At 45.8% G+C, this 15,487-nt stretch overlaps 1 protein-coding gene across 1 annotated transcript in view; it reads left to right on the forward strand.

Moving 5' to 3' along the window:
- LOC120025112 (chromodomain-helicase-DNA-binding protein 9-like) overlaps nt 1–15,487 on the forward strand; it is a 144,962-nt gene that overhangs the window by 118,543 nt on the left and 10,932 nt on the right. Inside the window, exons 24-25 of the mRNA XM_038969548.1 lie at nt 118–277; nt 6,746–6,835. Coding sequence (XP_038825476.1) covers nt 118–277; nt 6,746–6,835 — 250 coding nt within the window. The remainder of the gene's footprint in view (nt 1–117; nt 278–6,745; nt 6,836–15,487) is intronic.

Consider the following 15,487-nt stretch of genomic DNA (forward strand, 5'->3'; position numbering starts at 1 on the left):
TCTTCCTTTAAAGGGCATTTCCCCCTACCACTGTGCTATTGGTTTACTGTTAATGGTTTTAATGTGGGTTTATAAACCGGTCCATAACCACAAATTGAATCTGTGTTCCTCCCTCAGGTCTGTCGACCCCGGTCCCCAGAGGCAGGAAGGGGAAGAAGATGAAGACTCAGTCTAGCACGTTTGACATCCAGAAGGCTGAGTGGATCAGGAAGCACAACCCAGAACACATGCTGCAGGACGAGGGATACAAGAAGCACCTCAAACACCACTGCAACAAGTATGAAGCTACTCTTGGTACTATAGGCTTATAGTATCAAATATATTCAGTACACTTTTGATGTTTTTTTAATGGTATTGTTGTCTAATAGTTACCTTGGAACAAACAACTTGCCTTTGTAAATGTGGCTTAGCTTGGTTTTTATTGATGTTGGAAATTAACATAGGTTCTTGTCTCTGTCGTATATAGAGTTGAGAAAACATTTTTGAAACGTCTCATATTTTTTATTTCCCTCAGTTGGCTTCAGTGTATTGACGCTAGCCTGTGTGAAAACATAATTGTATGTTTTTGTCAGTAGCCGAGTGTTGACTCCTGCACATCAACACCACTGTCTGTAATTAAGACAAATTGAAGCAGCCATCTTCTCCATCTGTGGCTTTCCTCTATTAATGACCGTGAATCAGATTATAGATTACACTGCTGAATGATAATCATCTGAATGGGATTTTAACCCAAACTAATAGCTGTCATTGATCTTTTATTGACAGATAGAAAAACAGATTACACTACAGCCAGGGATTTATTATATTTTATATAAAGCTACATAGATGATGGGAAGAAGAAAACAACTCTTACATCCAATGAAATGGTTTGAAATATGAACCTATAAGTTATCAGATAATGGTTGTTGAGATATAAAACACAGTCATATAGATGATGGTTGTTGAGATATAAAACATAGCCATATAGATGATGGTTGTTGAGATATAAAACATAGTCATATAGATGATGGTTGTTGAGATATAAAACATAGCCATATAGATGATGGTTGTTGAGATATAAAACACAGCCAAATAGATGATGGTTGTTGAGATATAAAACATAGTCATATAGATGATGGTTGTTGAGATATAAAACACAGCCAAATAGATGATGGTTGTTGAGATATAAAACATAGTCATATAGATGATGGTTGTTGAGATATAAAACACAGCCAAATAGATGATGGTTGTTGAGATATAAAACATAGTCATATAGATGATGGTTGTTGAGATATAAAACATAGTCATATAGATGATGGTTGTTGAGATATAAAACACAGCCAAATAGATGATGGTTGTTGAGATATAAAACACAGCCAAATAGATGATGGTTGTTGAGATATAAAACACATGAGATATAAAACATAGTCAAATAGATGATGGTTGTTGAGATATAAAACACAGCCAAATAGATGATGGTTGTTGAGATATAAAACACATGAGATATAAAACATAGTCAAATAGATGATGGTTGTTGAGATATAAAACACATGAGATATAAAACATAGCCATATAGATGATGGTTGTTGAGATATAAAACATAGTCATATAGATGATGGTTGTTGAGATATAAAACATAGCCAAATAGATGATGGTTGTTGAGATATAAAACATAGTCATATAGATGATGGTTGTTGAGATATAAAACATAGCCATATAGATGATGGTTGTTGAGATATAAAACATAGCCATATAGATGATGGTTGTTGAGATATAAAACACAGCCAAATAGATGATGGTTGTTGAGATATAAAACATAGTCATATAGATGATGGTTGTTGAGATATAAAACACAGCCAAATAGATGATGGTTGTTGAGATATAAAACATAGTCATATAGATGATGGTTGTTGAGATATAAAACACAGCCAAATAGATGATGGTTGTTGAGATATAAAACATAGTCATATAGATGATGGTTGTTGAGATATAAAACATAGTCATATAGATGATGGTTGTTGAGATATAAAACACAGCCAAATAGATGATGGTTGTTGAGATATAAAACACAGCCAAATAGATGATGGTTGTTGAGATATAAAACATAGCCAAATAGATGATGGTTGTTGAGATATAAAACACAGCCAAATAGATGATGGTTGTTGAGATATAAAACACATGAGATATAAAACATAGCCATATAGATGATGGTTGTTGAGATATAAAACACATGAGATATAAAACATAGCCATATAGATGATGGTTGTTGAGATATAAAACATAGCCATATAGATGATGGTTGTTGAGATATAAAACACATGAGATATAAAACATAGCCATATAGATGATGGTTGTTGAGATATAAAACACATGAGATATAAAACATAGCCATATAGATGATGGTTGTTGAGATATAAAACATAGCCATATAGATGATGGTTGTTGAGATATAAAACATAGCCATATAGATGATGGTTGTTGAGATATAAAACACATGAGATATAAAACACAGCCATATAGATGATGGTTGTTGAGATATAAAACACATGAGATATAAAACATAGCCATATAGATGATGGTTGTTGAGATATAAAACATAGCCATATAGATGATGGTTGTTGAGATATAAAACATAGTCATATAGATGATGGTTGTTGAGATATAAAACATAGTCAAATAGATGATGGTTGTTGAGATATAAAACATAGCCAAATAGATGATGGTTGTTGAGATATAAAACATAGCCATATAGATGATGGTTGTTGAGATATAAAACATAGTCATATAGATGATGGTTGTTGAGATATAAAACATAGTCAAATAGATGATGGTTGTTGAGATATAAAACATAGTCATATAGATGATGGTTGTTGAGATATAAAACATAGTCATATAGATGATGGTTGTTGAGATATTAAACACAGTCAAATAGATGATGGTTGTTGAGATATAAAACATAGCCAAATAGATGATGGTTGTTGAGATATAAAACATAGCCAAATAGATGATGGTTGTTGAGATATAAAACATAGCCAAATAGATGATGGTTGTTGAGATATAAAACATAGTCATATAGATGATGGTTGTTGAGATATAAAACATAGCCAAATAGATGATGGTTGTTGAGATATAAAACATAGTCATATAGATGATGGTTGTTGAGATATAAAACATAGTCATATAGATGATGGTTGTTGAGATATAAAACATAGTCATATAGATGATGGTTGTTGAGATATTAAACACAGCCATATAGATGATGGTGAAATGTGTTAAACTACAGTAAATAGATTTAGGTTGCTGTCTTTCTAAAGGGGGTTGTTTGGGGGTTTGTCTCCTGCCGTCCTGCTTTAAACACAGAGCCATGCAGGGCTTCCACAGAAAGTTCCCCATTGTTCCCAGAGCAGTAGTGCTGAAGCCAGGGATCGTCCGATGGGAGGCACGCTGGTCAAACGGGGACACACTCTGTGTATTTGCTGACCTCCGCGTTTTCCCCTCAGGGAGGAATGTGGACTGACGTGGGGATGGGGCATGCACAGGCATGGCCCCCTACTGTCCCTGTCCCACACAGAGATCCAGAACCCTGTCCTATGATAATGACATTTAGAAGATGTGTGTTCAATACTGTGTAGCTACTAGTACTGGCCTGTTAGGAAATGTAAGGTTAAGACTGACGAGGCCTGTGTTCTGTTGGGATATGTGTAACATTCTCAGTATGACTTGTGCTAGTACATGCATGTGATTGTGGGTGTGTGTTTACCTTTATGTATCTGACTGTTTGTATCTGTGCTTGTATAGTAAGTACAGTATGTACATGAGTGTGGGTATTTTACGTGTGTGTGTGTGTGTGTGTGTGTGTGTGTGTGTGTGTGTGTGTGTGTGTGTGTGTGTGTGTGTGTGTGTGTGTGTGTGTGTGTGTGTGTGTGTGTGTGTACTCACACTCATGTGCATGTATGAGCTCTATGTCTGGTGCAGAGAGGTTCCCTTCTCCGTCAGATACCTCCCACACTCCAGGCTGTCTGTCTGAGTGTAAGAGAGAGAGAGAGAGGGAAAGAGTGATGTAGGGCCTTGCTGACAGCCACAGGAAACAGCAGCTGCTGCGGGGAGACCCAGGGCACAGCCCCTCAGAGACAGGGAGGGAGGGGAGAGGCCTGGACCTGAACCTCAGCACTGGAGCTCACAGCTCTGCCTGCAGAGGGGGTGTTCTCATGTCACTCCCTTTCCACTAGTGTCATAATGGATGTGTAAAGCTAGGGCCACACACACCATCTGAAGAAATCTACTCTGGACCTTTTAACCTGCCACACTGTTAGACAGATTAAAAAAAAAAGAAAAAAAAAAAAAAAAAAAAAAAAAGAGATGTTCTCAGACCCTAGCTTAAGAGAGGAAGGGAGACTAGAATGTATGCCAATTCATCACAGATCAGGCATACCATACCCCACCCACCACCCTCCACCTTCCACCTCCTGACTGATGCCTGGCTGGGTGCGTCATGGAAACAGCATCTCTCCTCTGACTCAGCCTGCCTCTCTCTTCTCTCCTCTCCCTGCCAGCCCAGAGATCACATCATATCACACCACTCACCTCTATGGCACAGACACTGTCTCACTCTCTATGGCACAGACACTGCATCGTGGACTGACTACACAGTGACTGTACTGACTGCATATTTTCTATCCCACTCCATTTTTGGCATGTGTGTATCATTGAAGTCAACATTGATACAGTATATACAACAATACAAAACGTTTCCCTTTGCGTGGATAGTTGATCTACCGTGACGAGCTAGGCACAGTGTTTCAGTCATCTACGTGACGAGCTAGGCACAGTGTTTCAGTCATCTACCGTGACGAGCTAGGCACAGTGTTTCAGTCATCTACCGTGACGAGCTAGGCACAGTGTTTCAGTCATCTACCGTGACGAGCTAGTCACAGTATTTCAGTCATCTACGTGACGAGCTAGTCACAGTATGTCAGTCATCTACCGTGACGAGCTAGGCACAGTATTTCAGTCATCTACCGTGACGAGCTAGGCACAGTATGTCAGTCATCTACCGTGACGAGCTAGGCACAGTATTTCAGTCATCTACCGTGACGAGCTAGGCACAGTATTTCAGTCTTCTACCGTAACGAGCTAGGCACAGTATTTCAGTCATCTACCGTGACGAGCTAGGCACTGTATGTCAGTCATCTACGTGACGAGCTAGTCACAGTATTTCAGTCATCTACCGTGACGAGCTAGGCACAGTATTTCAGTCATCTACCGTGACGAGCTAGGCACAGTATGTCAGTCATCTACCGTGACGAGCTAGGCACAGTATGTCAGTCATCTACCGTGACGAGCTAGGCACAGTATTTCAGTCATCTACGTGACGAGCTAGGCACAGTATTTCAGTCATCTACCGTGACGAGCTAGGCACAGTATGTCAGTCATCTACCGTGACGAGCTAGGCACAGTATTTCAGTCATCTACGTGACGAGCTAGGCACAGTATTTCAGTCATCTACGTGACGAGCTAGGCACAGTGTTTCAGTCATCTACCGTGACGAGCTAGGCACAGTATTTCAGTCATGTACGTGACGAGCTAGGCACAGTATTTCAGTCATCTACCGTGACGAGCTAGGCACAGTATTTCAGTCATCTACGTGACGGGCTAGGCACAGTATTTCAGTCATCTACCGTGACGAGCTAGGCACAGTATTTCAGTCATCTACGTGACGAGCTAGGCACAGTATTTCAGTCATCTACCGTGACGAGCTAGGCACAGTATTTCAGTCATCTACCGTGACGAGCTAGGCACAGTATTTCAGTCATCTACGTGACGAGCTAGGCACAGTATGTCAGTCATGTACGTGACGAGCTAGGCACAGTATGTCAGTCATCTACCGTGACGAGCTAGGCACAGTATTTCAGTCATCTACGTGACGAGCTAGGCACAGTGTTTCAGTCATCTACCGTGACGAGCTAGGCACAGTATTTCAGTCATGTACGTGACGAGCTAGGCACAGTATTTCAGTCATCTACCGTGACGAGCTAGGCACAGTATTTCAGTCATCTACGTGACGGGCTAGGCACAGTATTTCAGTCATCTACCGTGACGAGCTAGGCACAGTATTTCAGTCATCTACGTGACGAGCTAGGCACAGTATTTCAGTCATCTACCGTGACGAGCTAGGCACAGTATTTCAGTCATCTACCGTGACGAGCTAGGCACAGTATTTCAGTCATCTACGTGACGAGCTAGGCACAGTATGTCAGTCATGTACGTGACGAGCTAGGCACAGTATGTCAGTCATCTACCGTGACGAGCTAGGCACAGTATTTCAGTCATCTACGTGACGAGCTAGGCACAGTATGTCAGTCATCTACCGTGACGAGCTAGGCACAGTATTTCAGTCATCTACGTGACGAGCTAGGCACAGTATGTCAGTCATCTACCGTGACGAGCTAGTCACAGTATTTCAGTCATCTACGTGACGAGCTAGGCACAGTATGTCAGTCATCTACCGTGACGAGCTAGTCACAGTATTTCAGTCATCTACCGTGACGAGCTAGGCACAGTATTTCAGTCATCCCGGAGGAAAGTGAGAATGTGTGAGAGAGAATGATATTTTGATTGTGTGTATATGCGTGAGTTTGTACGTTCGTGAATGTGTGTGTGTGTGTATTTACGGACGTGAGTGCGTGTGAAAGCCGTTCTGCTCTCTCAGCGTTTGTGCGTGCTGAGGCTTTGTGGTGACCGCGGGCGGGGCTGTGTCTGTGTGCAGGGTGTTGCTGCGGGTTAGAATGCTCTACTACCTGAAACAAGAGGTGATGGGAAGCCAGTCACAGAAGATACTAGACGGCGTGGACTCCAGGTGAGCTGAACTTTCACCTCTTTTACAACCAAACAGCTCTGAACATTGACAGACACCCTTAGAGTAGAGTACACAGCATTTCCAAAGCTCATTAATGCTCTCTGTCTATCCTCTAATTGGTCATTTCAGTTGTTAGATTATTTGAAGAGGATTACACTATTTACGCCATTATTTTGAGATGGTCGGATTGATCGGTGGCTATTCAGGCTAGACTGAATGTTATGCCCACCAGTTCAGCCAGGCTGCCAGCACTATGCCAGTATTTGTTTAAGTTTGGGATTTCTGGTAAGCTGCTGGCACTCAAATTAAACTGACACATCGTTTTAGAAGGTTCCGTTTACATTCACTTTTTAAATAGAAACCTGTTCATTCATAGGCCCATGTTGTTCATGTTTTCCATGGTAAGGACATAGACCAAACATGACAGGTTGTTCCCATACATACTGTAGCTGTCTCTATCTATCACCATGTATAAAGAATGGCACAGCTAGTCAGACTCAGGGAAGGAAAGTCCATGTATAAAGGAGGGCACAGCTAGTCAGACTCAGGGAAGGAAAGGCCATGTATAAAGGAGGGCACAGCTAGTCAGACTCAGGGAAGTCCATGTATAACGGAGGGCACAGCTAGTCAGACTCAGGGAAGGAAAGTCCATGTATAACGGAGGGCATAGCTAGTCAGACTCAGGGAAGGAAAGTCCATGTATAACGGAGGGCACAGCTAGTCAGACTCAGGGAAGTCCATGTATAACGGAGGGAACAGCTAGTCAGACTCAGGGAAGGAAAGTCCATGTATAAAGGAGGGCACAGCTAGTCAGACTCAGGGAAGTCTATGTATAACGGAGGGCACAGCTAGTCAGACTCAGGGAAGGAAAGTCCATGTATAAAGGAGGGCACAGCTAGTCAGACTCAGGAAAGTCCATGTATAACGGAGGGCACAGCTAGTCAGACTCAGGGAAGGAAAGTCCATGTATAAAGGAGGGCACAGCTAGTCAGACTCAGGGAAGGAAAGTCCATGTATAAAGGAGGGCACAGCTAGTCAGACTCAGGGAAGGAAAGTCCATGTATAACGGAGGGCACAGCTAGTCAGACTCAGGGAAGTCCATGTATAACGGAGGGCACAGCTAGTCAGACTCAGGGAAGGAAAGTCCATGTATAACGGAGGGCACAGCTAGTCAGACTCAGGGAAGGAAAGTCCATGTATAACGGAGGGCACAGCTAGTCAGACTCAGGGAAGTCCATGTATAACGGAGGGCACAGCTAGTCAGACTCAGGGAAGGAAAGTCCATGTATAAAGGAGGGCACAGCTAGTCAGACTCAGGGAAGTCCATGTATAAAGGAGGGCACAGCTAGTCAGACTCAGGGAAGTCCATGTATAAAGGAGGGCACAGCTAGTCAGACTCAGGGAAGTCCATGTATAAAGGAGGGCACAGCTAGTCAGACTCAGGGAAGTCCATGTATAAAGGAGGGCACAGCTAGTCAGACTCAGGGAAGTCCATGTATAACGGAGGGCACAGCTAGTCAGACTCAGGGAAGTCCATGTATAAAGGAGGGCACAGCTAGGCAGACTCATGGAAGTCCATGTATAAAGGAGGGCACAGCTAGTCAGACTCAGGGAAGTCCATGTATAAAGGAAGGCACAGCTAGTCAGACTCAGGGAAGTCCATGTATAAAGGAGGGCACAGCTAGTCAGACTCAGGGAAGTCCATGTATAAAGGAGGGCACCGCTAGTCAGACTCAGGGAAGTCCATGTATAAAGGAGGGCACCGCTAGTCAGACTCAGGGAAGTCCATGTATAAAGGAGGGCACAGCTAGTCAGACTCAGGGAAGGAAAGTCCATGTATAACGGAGGGCACAGCTAGTCAGACTCAGGGAAGGAAAGTCCATGTATAACGGAGGGCACAGCTAGTCAGACTCAGGGAAGGAAAGTCCATGTATAACGGAGGGCACAGCTAGTCAGACTCAGGGAAGGAAAGTCCATGTATAACGGAGGGCACAGCTAGTCAGACTCAGGGAAGGAAAGTCCATGTATAACGGAGGGCACAGCTAGTCAGACTCAGGGAAGGAAAGTCCATGTATAACGGAGGGCACAGCTAGTCAGACTCAGGGAAGGAAAGTCCATGTATAACGGAGGGCACAGCTAGTCAGACTCAGGGAAGGAAAGTCCATGTATAACGGAGGGCACAGCTAGTCAGACTCAGGGAAGTCCATGTATAACGGAGGGCACAGCTAGTCAGACTCAGGGAAGGAAAGTCCATGTATAAAGGAGGGCACAGCTAGTCAGACTCAGGGAAGTCCATGTATAAAGGAGGGCACAGCTAGTCAGACTCAGGGAAGTCCATGTATAAAGGAGGGCACAGCTAGTCAGACTCAGGGAAGTCCATGTATAAAGGAGGGCACAGCTAGTCAGACTCAGGGAAGTCCATGTATAACGGAGGGCACAGCTAGTCAGACTCAGGGAAGGAAAGTCCATGTATAAAGGAGGGCACAGCTAGTCAGACTCAGGGAAGTCCATGTATAACGGAGGGCACAGCTAGTCAGACTCAGGGAAGGAAAGTCCATGTATAAAGGAGGGCACAGCTAGTCAGACTCAGGGAAGTCTATGTATAACGGAGGGCACAGCTAGTCAGACTCAGGGAAGTCCATGTATAAAGGAGGGCACAGCTAGTCAGACTCAGGGAAGTCCATGTATAAAGGAGGGCACAGCTAGTCAGACTCAGGGAAGTCCATGTATAAAGGAGGGCACAGCTAGTCAGACTCAGGGAAATCCATGTATAACGGAGGGCACAGCTAGTCAGACTCAGGGAAGGAAAGTCCATGTATAAAGGAGGGCACAGCTAGTCAGACTCAGGAAAGTCCATGTATAAAGGAGGGCACAGCTAGTCAGACTCAGGGAAGGAAAGTCCATGTATAAAGGAGGGCACAGCTAGTCAGACTCAGGGAAGGAAAGTCCATGTATAAAGGAGGGCACAGCTAGTCAGACTCAGGGAAGTCCATGTATAACGGAGGGCACAGCTAGTCAGACTCAGGGAAGTCCATGTATAAAGGAGGGCACAGCTAGGCAGACTCATGGAAGTCCATGTATAAAGGAGGGCACAGCTAGTCAGACTCAGGGAAGTCCATGTATAAAGGAGGGCACCGCTAGTCAGACTCAGGGAAGTCCATGTATAAAGGAGGGCACAGCTAGTCAGACTCAGGGAAGTCCTTGTATAAATGAGGGCACAGCTACTCAGACTCAGGGAAGGAAAGTCCATGTATAAAGGAGGGCACAGCTAGTCAGACTCAGGGAAGTCCATGTTTAACGGAGGGCACAGCTAGTCAGACTCAGGGAAGTCCATGTATAACGGAGGGCACAGCTAGTCAGACTCAGGGAAGGAAAGTCCATGTATAAAGGAGGGCACAGCTAGTCAGACTCAGGGAAGGAAAGTCCATGTATAAAGGAGGGCACAGCTAGTCAGACTCAGGGAAGGAAAGTCCATGTATAAAGGAGGGCACAGCTAGTCAGACTCAGGGAAGGAAAGTCCATGTATAACGGAGGGCACAGCTAGTCAGACTCAGGGAAGGAAAGTCCATGTATAACGGAGGGCACAGCTAGTCAGACTCAGGGAAGTCCATGTATAACGGAGGGCACAGCTAGTCAGACTCAGGGAAGGAAAGTCCATGTATAAAGGAGGGCACAGCTAGTCAGACTCAGGGAAGTCCATGTATAAAGGAGGGCACAGCTAGTCAGACTCAGGGAAGTCCATGTATAAAGGAGGGCACAGCTAGTCAGACTCAGGGAAGTCCATGTATAACGGAGGGCACAGCTAGTCAGACTCAGGGAAGGAAAGTCCATGTATAAAGGAGGGCACAGCTAGTCAGACTCAGGGAAGTCCATGTATAACGGAGGGCACAGCTAGTCAGACTCAGGGAAGGAAAGTCCATGTATAAAGGAGGGCACAGCTAGTCAGACTCAGGGAAGTCTATGTATAACGGAGGGCACAGCTAGTCAGACTCAGGGAAGTCCATGTATAACGGAGGGCACAGCTAGTCAGACTCAGGGAAGTCCATGTATAAAGGAGGGCACAGCTAGTCAGACTCAGGGAAATCCATGTATAACGGAGGGCACAGCTAGTCAGACTCAGGGAAGGAAAGTCCATGTATAAAGGAGGGCACAGCTAGTCAGACTCAGGAAAGTCCATGTATAAAGGAGGGCACAGCTAGTCAGACTCAGGGAAGGAAAGTCCATGTATAAAGGAGGGCACAGCTAGTCAGACTCAGGGAAGGAAAGTCCATGTATAAAGGAGGGCACAGCTAGTCAGACTCAGGGAAGTCCATGTATAACGGAGGGCACAGCTAGTCAGACTCAGGGAAGTCCATGTATAAAGGAGGGCACAGCTAGTCAGACTCAGGGAAGTCCATGTATAAAGGAGGGCACCGCTAGTCAGACTCAGGGAAGTCCATGTATAAAGGAGGGCACAGCTAGTCAGACTCAGGGAAGTCCTTGTATAAATGAGGGCACAGCTACTCAGACTCAGGGAAGGAAAGTCCATGTATAAAGGAGGGCACAGCTAGTCAGACTCAGGGAAGTCCATGTATAAAGGAGGGCACAGCTAGTCAGACTCAGGGAAGTCCATGTATAAAGGAGGGCACAGCTAGTCAGACTCAGGGAAGTCCATGTATAACGGAGGGCACAGCTAGTCAGACTCAGGGAAGTCCATGTATAAAGGAGGGCACAGCTAGGCAGACTCATGGAAGTCCATGTATAAAGGAGGGCACAGCTAGTCAGACTCAGGGAAGTCCATGTATAAAGGAAGGCACAGCTAGTCAGACTCAGGGAAGTCCATGTATAAAGGAGGGCACAGCTAGTCAGACTCAGGGAAGTCCATGTATAAAGGAGGGCACCGCTAGTCAGACTCAGGGAAGTCCATGTATAAAGGAGGGCACCGCTAGTCAGACTCAGGGAAGTCCATGTATAAAGGAGGGCACCGCTAGTCAGACTCAGGGAAGTCCATGTATAAAGGAGGGCACAGCTAGTCAGACTCAGGGAAGGAAAGTCCATGTATAACGGAGGGCACAGCTAGTCAGACTCAGGGAAGGAAAGTCCATGTATAACGGAGGGCACAGCTAGTCAGACTCAGGGAAGGAAAGTCCATGTATAACGGAGGGCACAGCTAGTCAGACTCAGGGAAGGAAAGTCCATGTATAACGGAGGGCACAGCTAGTCAGACTCAGGGAAGGAAAGTCCATGTATAACGGAGGGCACAGCTAGTCAGACTCAGGGAAGGAAAGTCCATGTATAACGGAGGGCACAGCTAGTCAGACTCAGGGAAGGAAAGTCCATGTATAACGGAGGGCACAGCTAGTCAGACTCAGGGAAGGAAAGTCCATGTATAAAGGAGGGCACAGCTAGTCAGACTCAGGGAAGTCCATGTATAAAGGAGGGCACAGCTAATCAGACTCAGGGAAGTCCATGTATAAATGAGGGCACAGCTAGTCAGACTCAGGGAAGGAAAGTCCATGTATAAAGGAGGGCACAGCTAGTCAGACTCAGGGAAGGAAAGTCCATGTATAAAGGAGGGCACAGCTAGTCAGACTCAGGGAAGGAAAGTCCATGTATAAAGGAGGGCACAGCTAGTCAGACTCAGGGAAGTCCATGTATAAAGGAGGGCACAGCTAGTCAGACTCAGGGAAGTCCATGTATAAAGGAGGGCACAGCTAGTCAGACTCAGGGAAGTCCATGTATAACGGATGGCACAGCTAGTCAGACTCAGGGAAGTCCATGTATAACGGAGGGAACAGCTAGTCAGACTCAGGGAAGGAAAGTCCATGTATAAAGGAGGGCACAGCTAGTCAGACTCAGGGAAGTCCATGTATAACGGAGGGAACAGCTAGTCAGACTCAGGGAAGGAAAGTCCATGTATAAAGGAGGGCACAGCTAGTCAGACTCAGGGAAGTCCATGTATAAAGGAGGGCACAGCTAGTCAGACTCAGGGAAGTCCATGTATAACGGAGGGCACAGCTAGTCAGACTCAGGGAAGTCCATGTATAACGGAGGGCACAGCTAGTCAGACTCAGGGAAGTCCATGTATAAAGGAGGGCACAGCTAGTCAGACTCAGGGAAGGAAAGTCCATGTATAAAGGAGGGCACAGCTAGTCAGACTCAGGGAAGTCCATGTATAAAGGAGGGCACAGCTAGTCAGACTCAGGGAAGTCCATGTATAAAGGAGGGCACAGCTAGTCAGACTCAGGGAAGTCCATGTATAAAGGAGGGCACAGGTAGTCAGACTCAGGGAAGTCCATGTATAAAGGAGGGCACAGCTAGTCAGACTCAGGGAAGGAAAGTCCATGTATAACGGAGGGAACAGCTAGTCAGACTCAGGGAAGTCCATGTATAACGGAGGGCACAGCTAGTCAGACTCAGGGAAGGAAAGTCCATGTATAACGGAGGGAACAGCTAGTCAGACTCAGGGAAGTCCATGTATAACGGAGGGCACAGCTAGTCAGACTCAGGGAAGGAAAGTCCATGTATAAAGGAGGGCACAGCTAGTCAGACTCAGGGAAGTCCATGTATAAAGGAGGGCACAGCTAGTCAGACTCAGGGAAGGAAAGTCCATGTATAAAGGAGGGCACAGCTAGTCAGACTCAGGGAAGGAAAGTCCATGTATAACGGAGGGCACAGCTAGTCAGACTCAGGGAAGGAAAGTCCATGTATAACGGAGGGCACAGCTAGTCAGACTCAGGGAAGGAAAGTCCATGTATAACGGAGGGCACAGCTAGTCAGACTCAGGGAAGTCCATGTATAACGGAGGGCACAGCTAGTCAGACTCGGGGAAGGAAAGTCCATGTATAAAGGAGGGCACAGCTAGTCAGACTCAGGGAAGGAAAGTCCATGTATAAAGGAGGGCACAGCTAGTCAGACTCAGGGAAGGAAAGTCCATGTATAAAGGAGGGCACAGCTAGTCAGACTCAGGGAAGTCCATGTATAAAGGAGGGCACAGCTAGTCAGACTCAGGGAAGTCCATGTATAAAGGAGGGCACAGCTAGTCAGACTCAGGGAAGTCCATGTATAACGGAGGGCACAGCTAGTCAGACTCAGGGAAGTCCATGTATAAAGGAGGGCACAGCTAGGCAGACTCATGGAAGTCCATGTATAAAGGAGGGCACAGCTAGTCAGACTCAGGGAAGTCCATGTATAAAGGAAGGCACAGCTAGTCAGACTCAGGGAAGTCCATGTATAAAGGAGGGCACAGCTAGTCAGACTCAGGGAAGTCCATGTATAAAGGAGGGCACCGCTAGTCAGACTCAGGGAAGTCCATGTATAAAGGAGGGCACCGCTAGTCAGACTCAGGGAAGTCCATGTATAAAGGAGGGCACCGCTAGTCAGACTCAGGGAAGTCCATGTATAAAGGAGGGCACAGCTAGTCAGACTCAGGGAAGGAAAGTCCATGTATAACGGAGGGCACAGCTAGTCAGACTCAGGGAAGGAAAGTCCATGTATAACGGAGGGCACAGCTAGTCAGACTCAGGGAAGGAAAGTCCATGTATAACGGAGGGCACAGCTAGTCAGACTCAGGGAAGGAAAGTCCATGTATAACGGAGGGCACAGCTAGTCAGACTCAGGGAAGGAAAGTCCATGTATAACGGAGGGCACAGCTAGTCAGACTCAGGGAAGGAAAGTCCATGTATAACGGAGGGCACAGCTAGTCAGACTCAGGGAAGGAAAGTCCATGTATAACGGAGGGCACAGCTAGTCAGACTCAGGGAAGGAAAGTCCATGTATAAAGGAGGGCACAGCTAGTCAGACTCAGGGAAGTCCATGTATAAAGGAGGGCACAGCTAATCAGACTCAGGGAAGTCCATGTATAAATGAGGGCACAGCTAGTCAGACTCAGGGAAGGAAAGTCCATGTATAAAGGAGGGCACAGCTAGTCAGACTCAGGGAAGGAAAGTCCATGTATAAAGGAGGGCACAGCTAGTCAGACTCAGGGAAGGAAAGTCCATGTATAAAGGAGGGCACAGCTAGTCAGACTCAGGGAAGTCCATGTATAAAGGAGGGCACAGCTAGTCAGACTCAGGGAAGTCCATGTATAAAGGAGGGCACAGCTAGTCAGACTCAGGGAAGTCCATGTATAACGGATGGCACAGCTAGTCAGACTCAGGGAAGTCCATGTATAACGGAGGGAACAGCTAGTCAGACTCAGGGAAGGAAAGTCCATGTATAAAGGAGGGCACAGCTAGTCAGACTCAGGGAAGTCCATGTATAACGGAGGGAACAGCTAGTCAGACTCAGGGAAGGAAAGTCCATGTATAAAGGAGGGCACAGCTAGTCAGACTCAGGGAAGTCCATGTATAAAGGAGGGCACAGCTAGTCAGACTCAGGGAAGTCCATGTATAACGGAGGGCACAGCTAGTCAGACTCAGGGAAGTCCATGTATAACGGAGGGCACAGCTAGTCAGACTCAGGGAAGTCCATGTATAAAGGAGGGCACAGCTAGTCAGACTCAGGGAAGGAAAGTCCATGTATAAAGGAGGGCACAGCTAGTCAGACTCAGGGAAGTCCATGTATAAAGGAGGGCACAGCTAGTCAGACTCAGGGAAGTCCATGTATAAAGGAGGGCACAGCTAGTCAGACTCAGGGAAGTCCATGTATAAAGGAGGGCACAGGTAGTCAGAC

The sequence above is a fragment of the Salvelinus namaycush genome, chromosome 30, assembly GCF_016432855.1.
Source record: "Salvelinus namaycush isolate Seneca chromosome 30, SaNama_1.0, whole genome shotgun sequence".
Classification (NCBI taxonomy): Eukaryota; Metazoa; Chordata; class Actinopteri; order Salmoniformes; family Salmonidae; genus Salvelinus; species Salvelinus namaycush.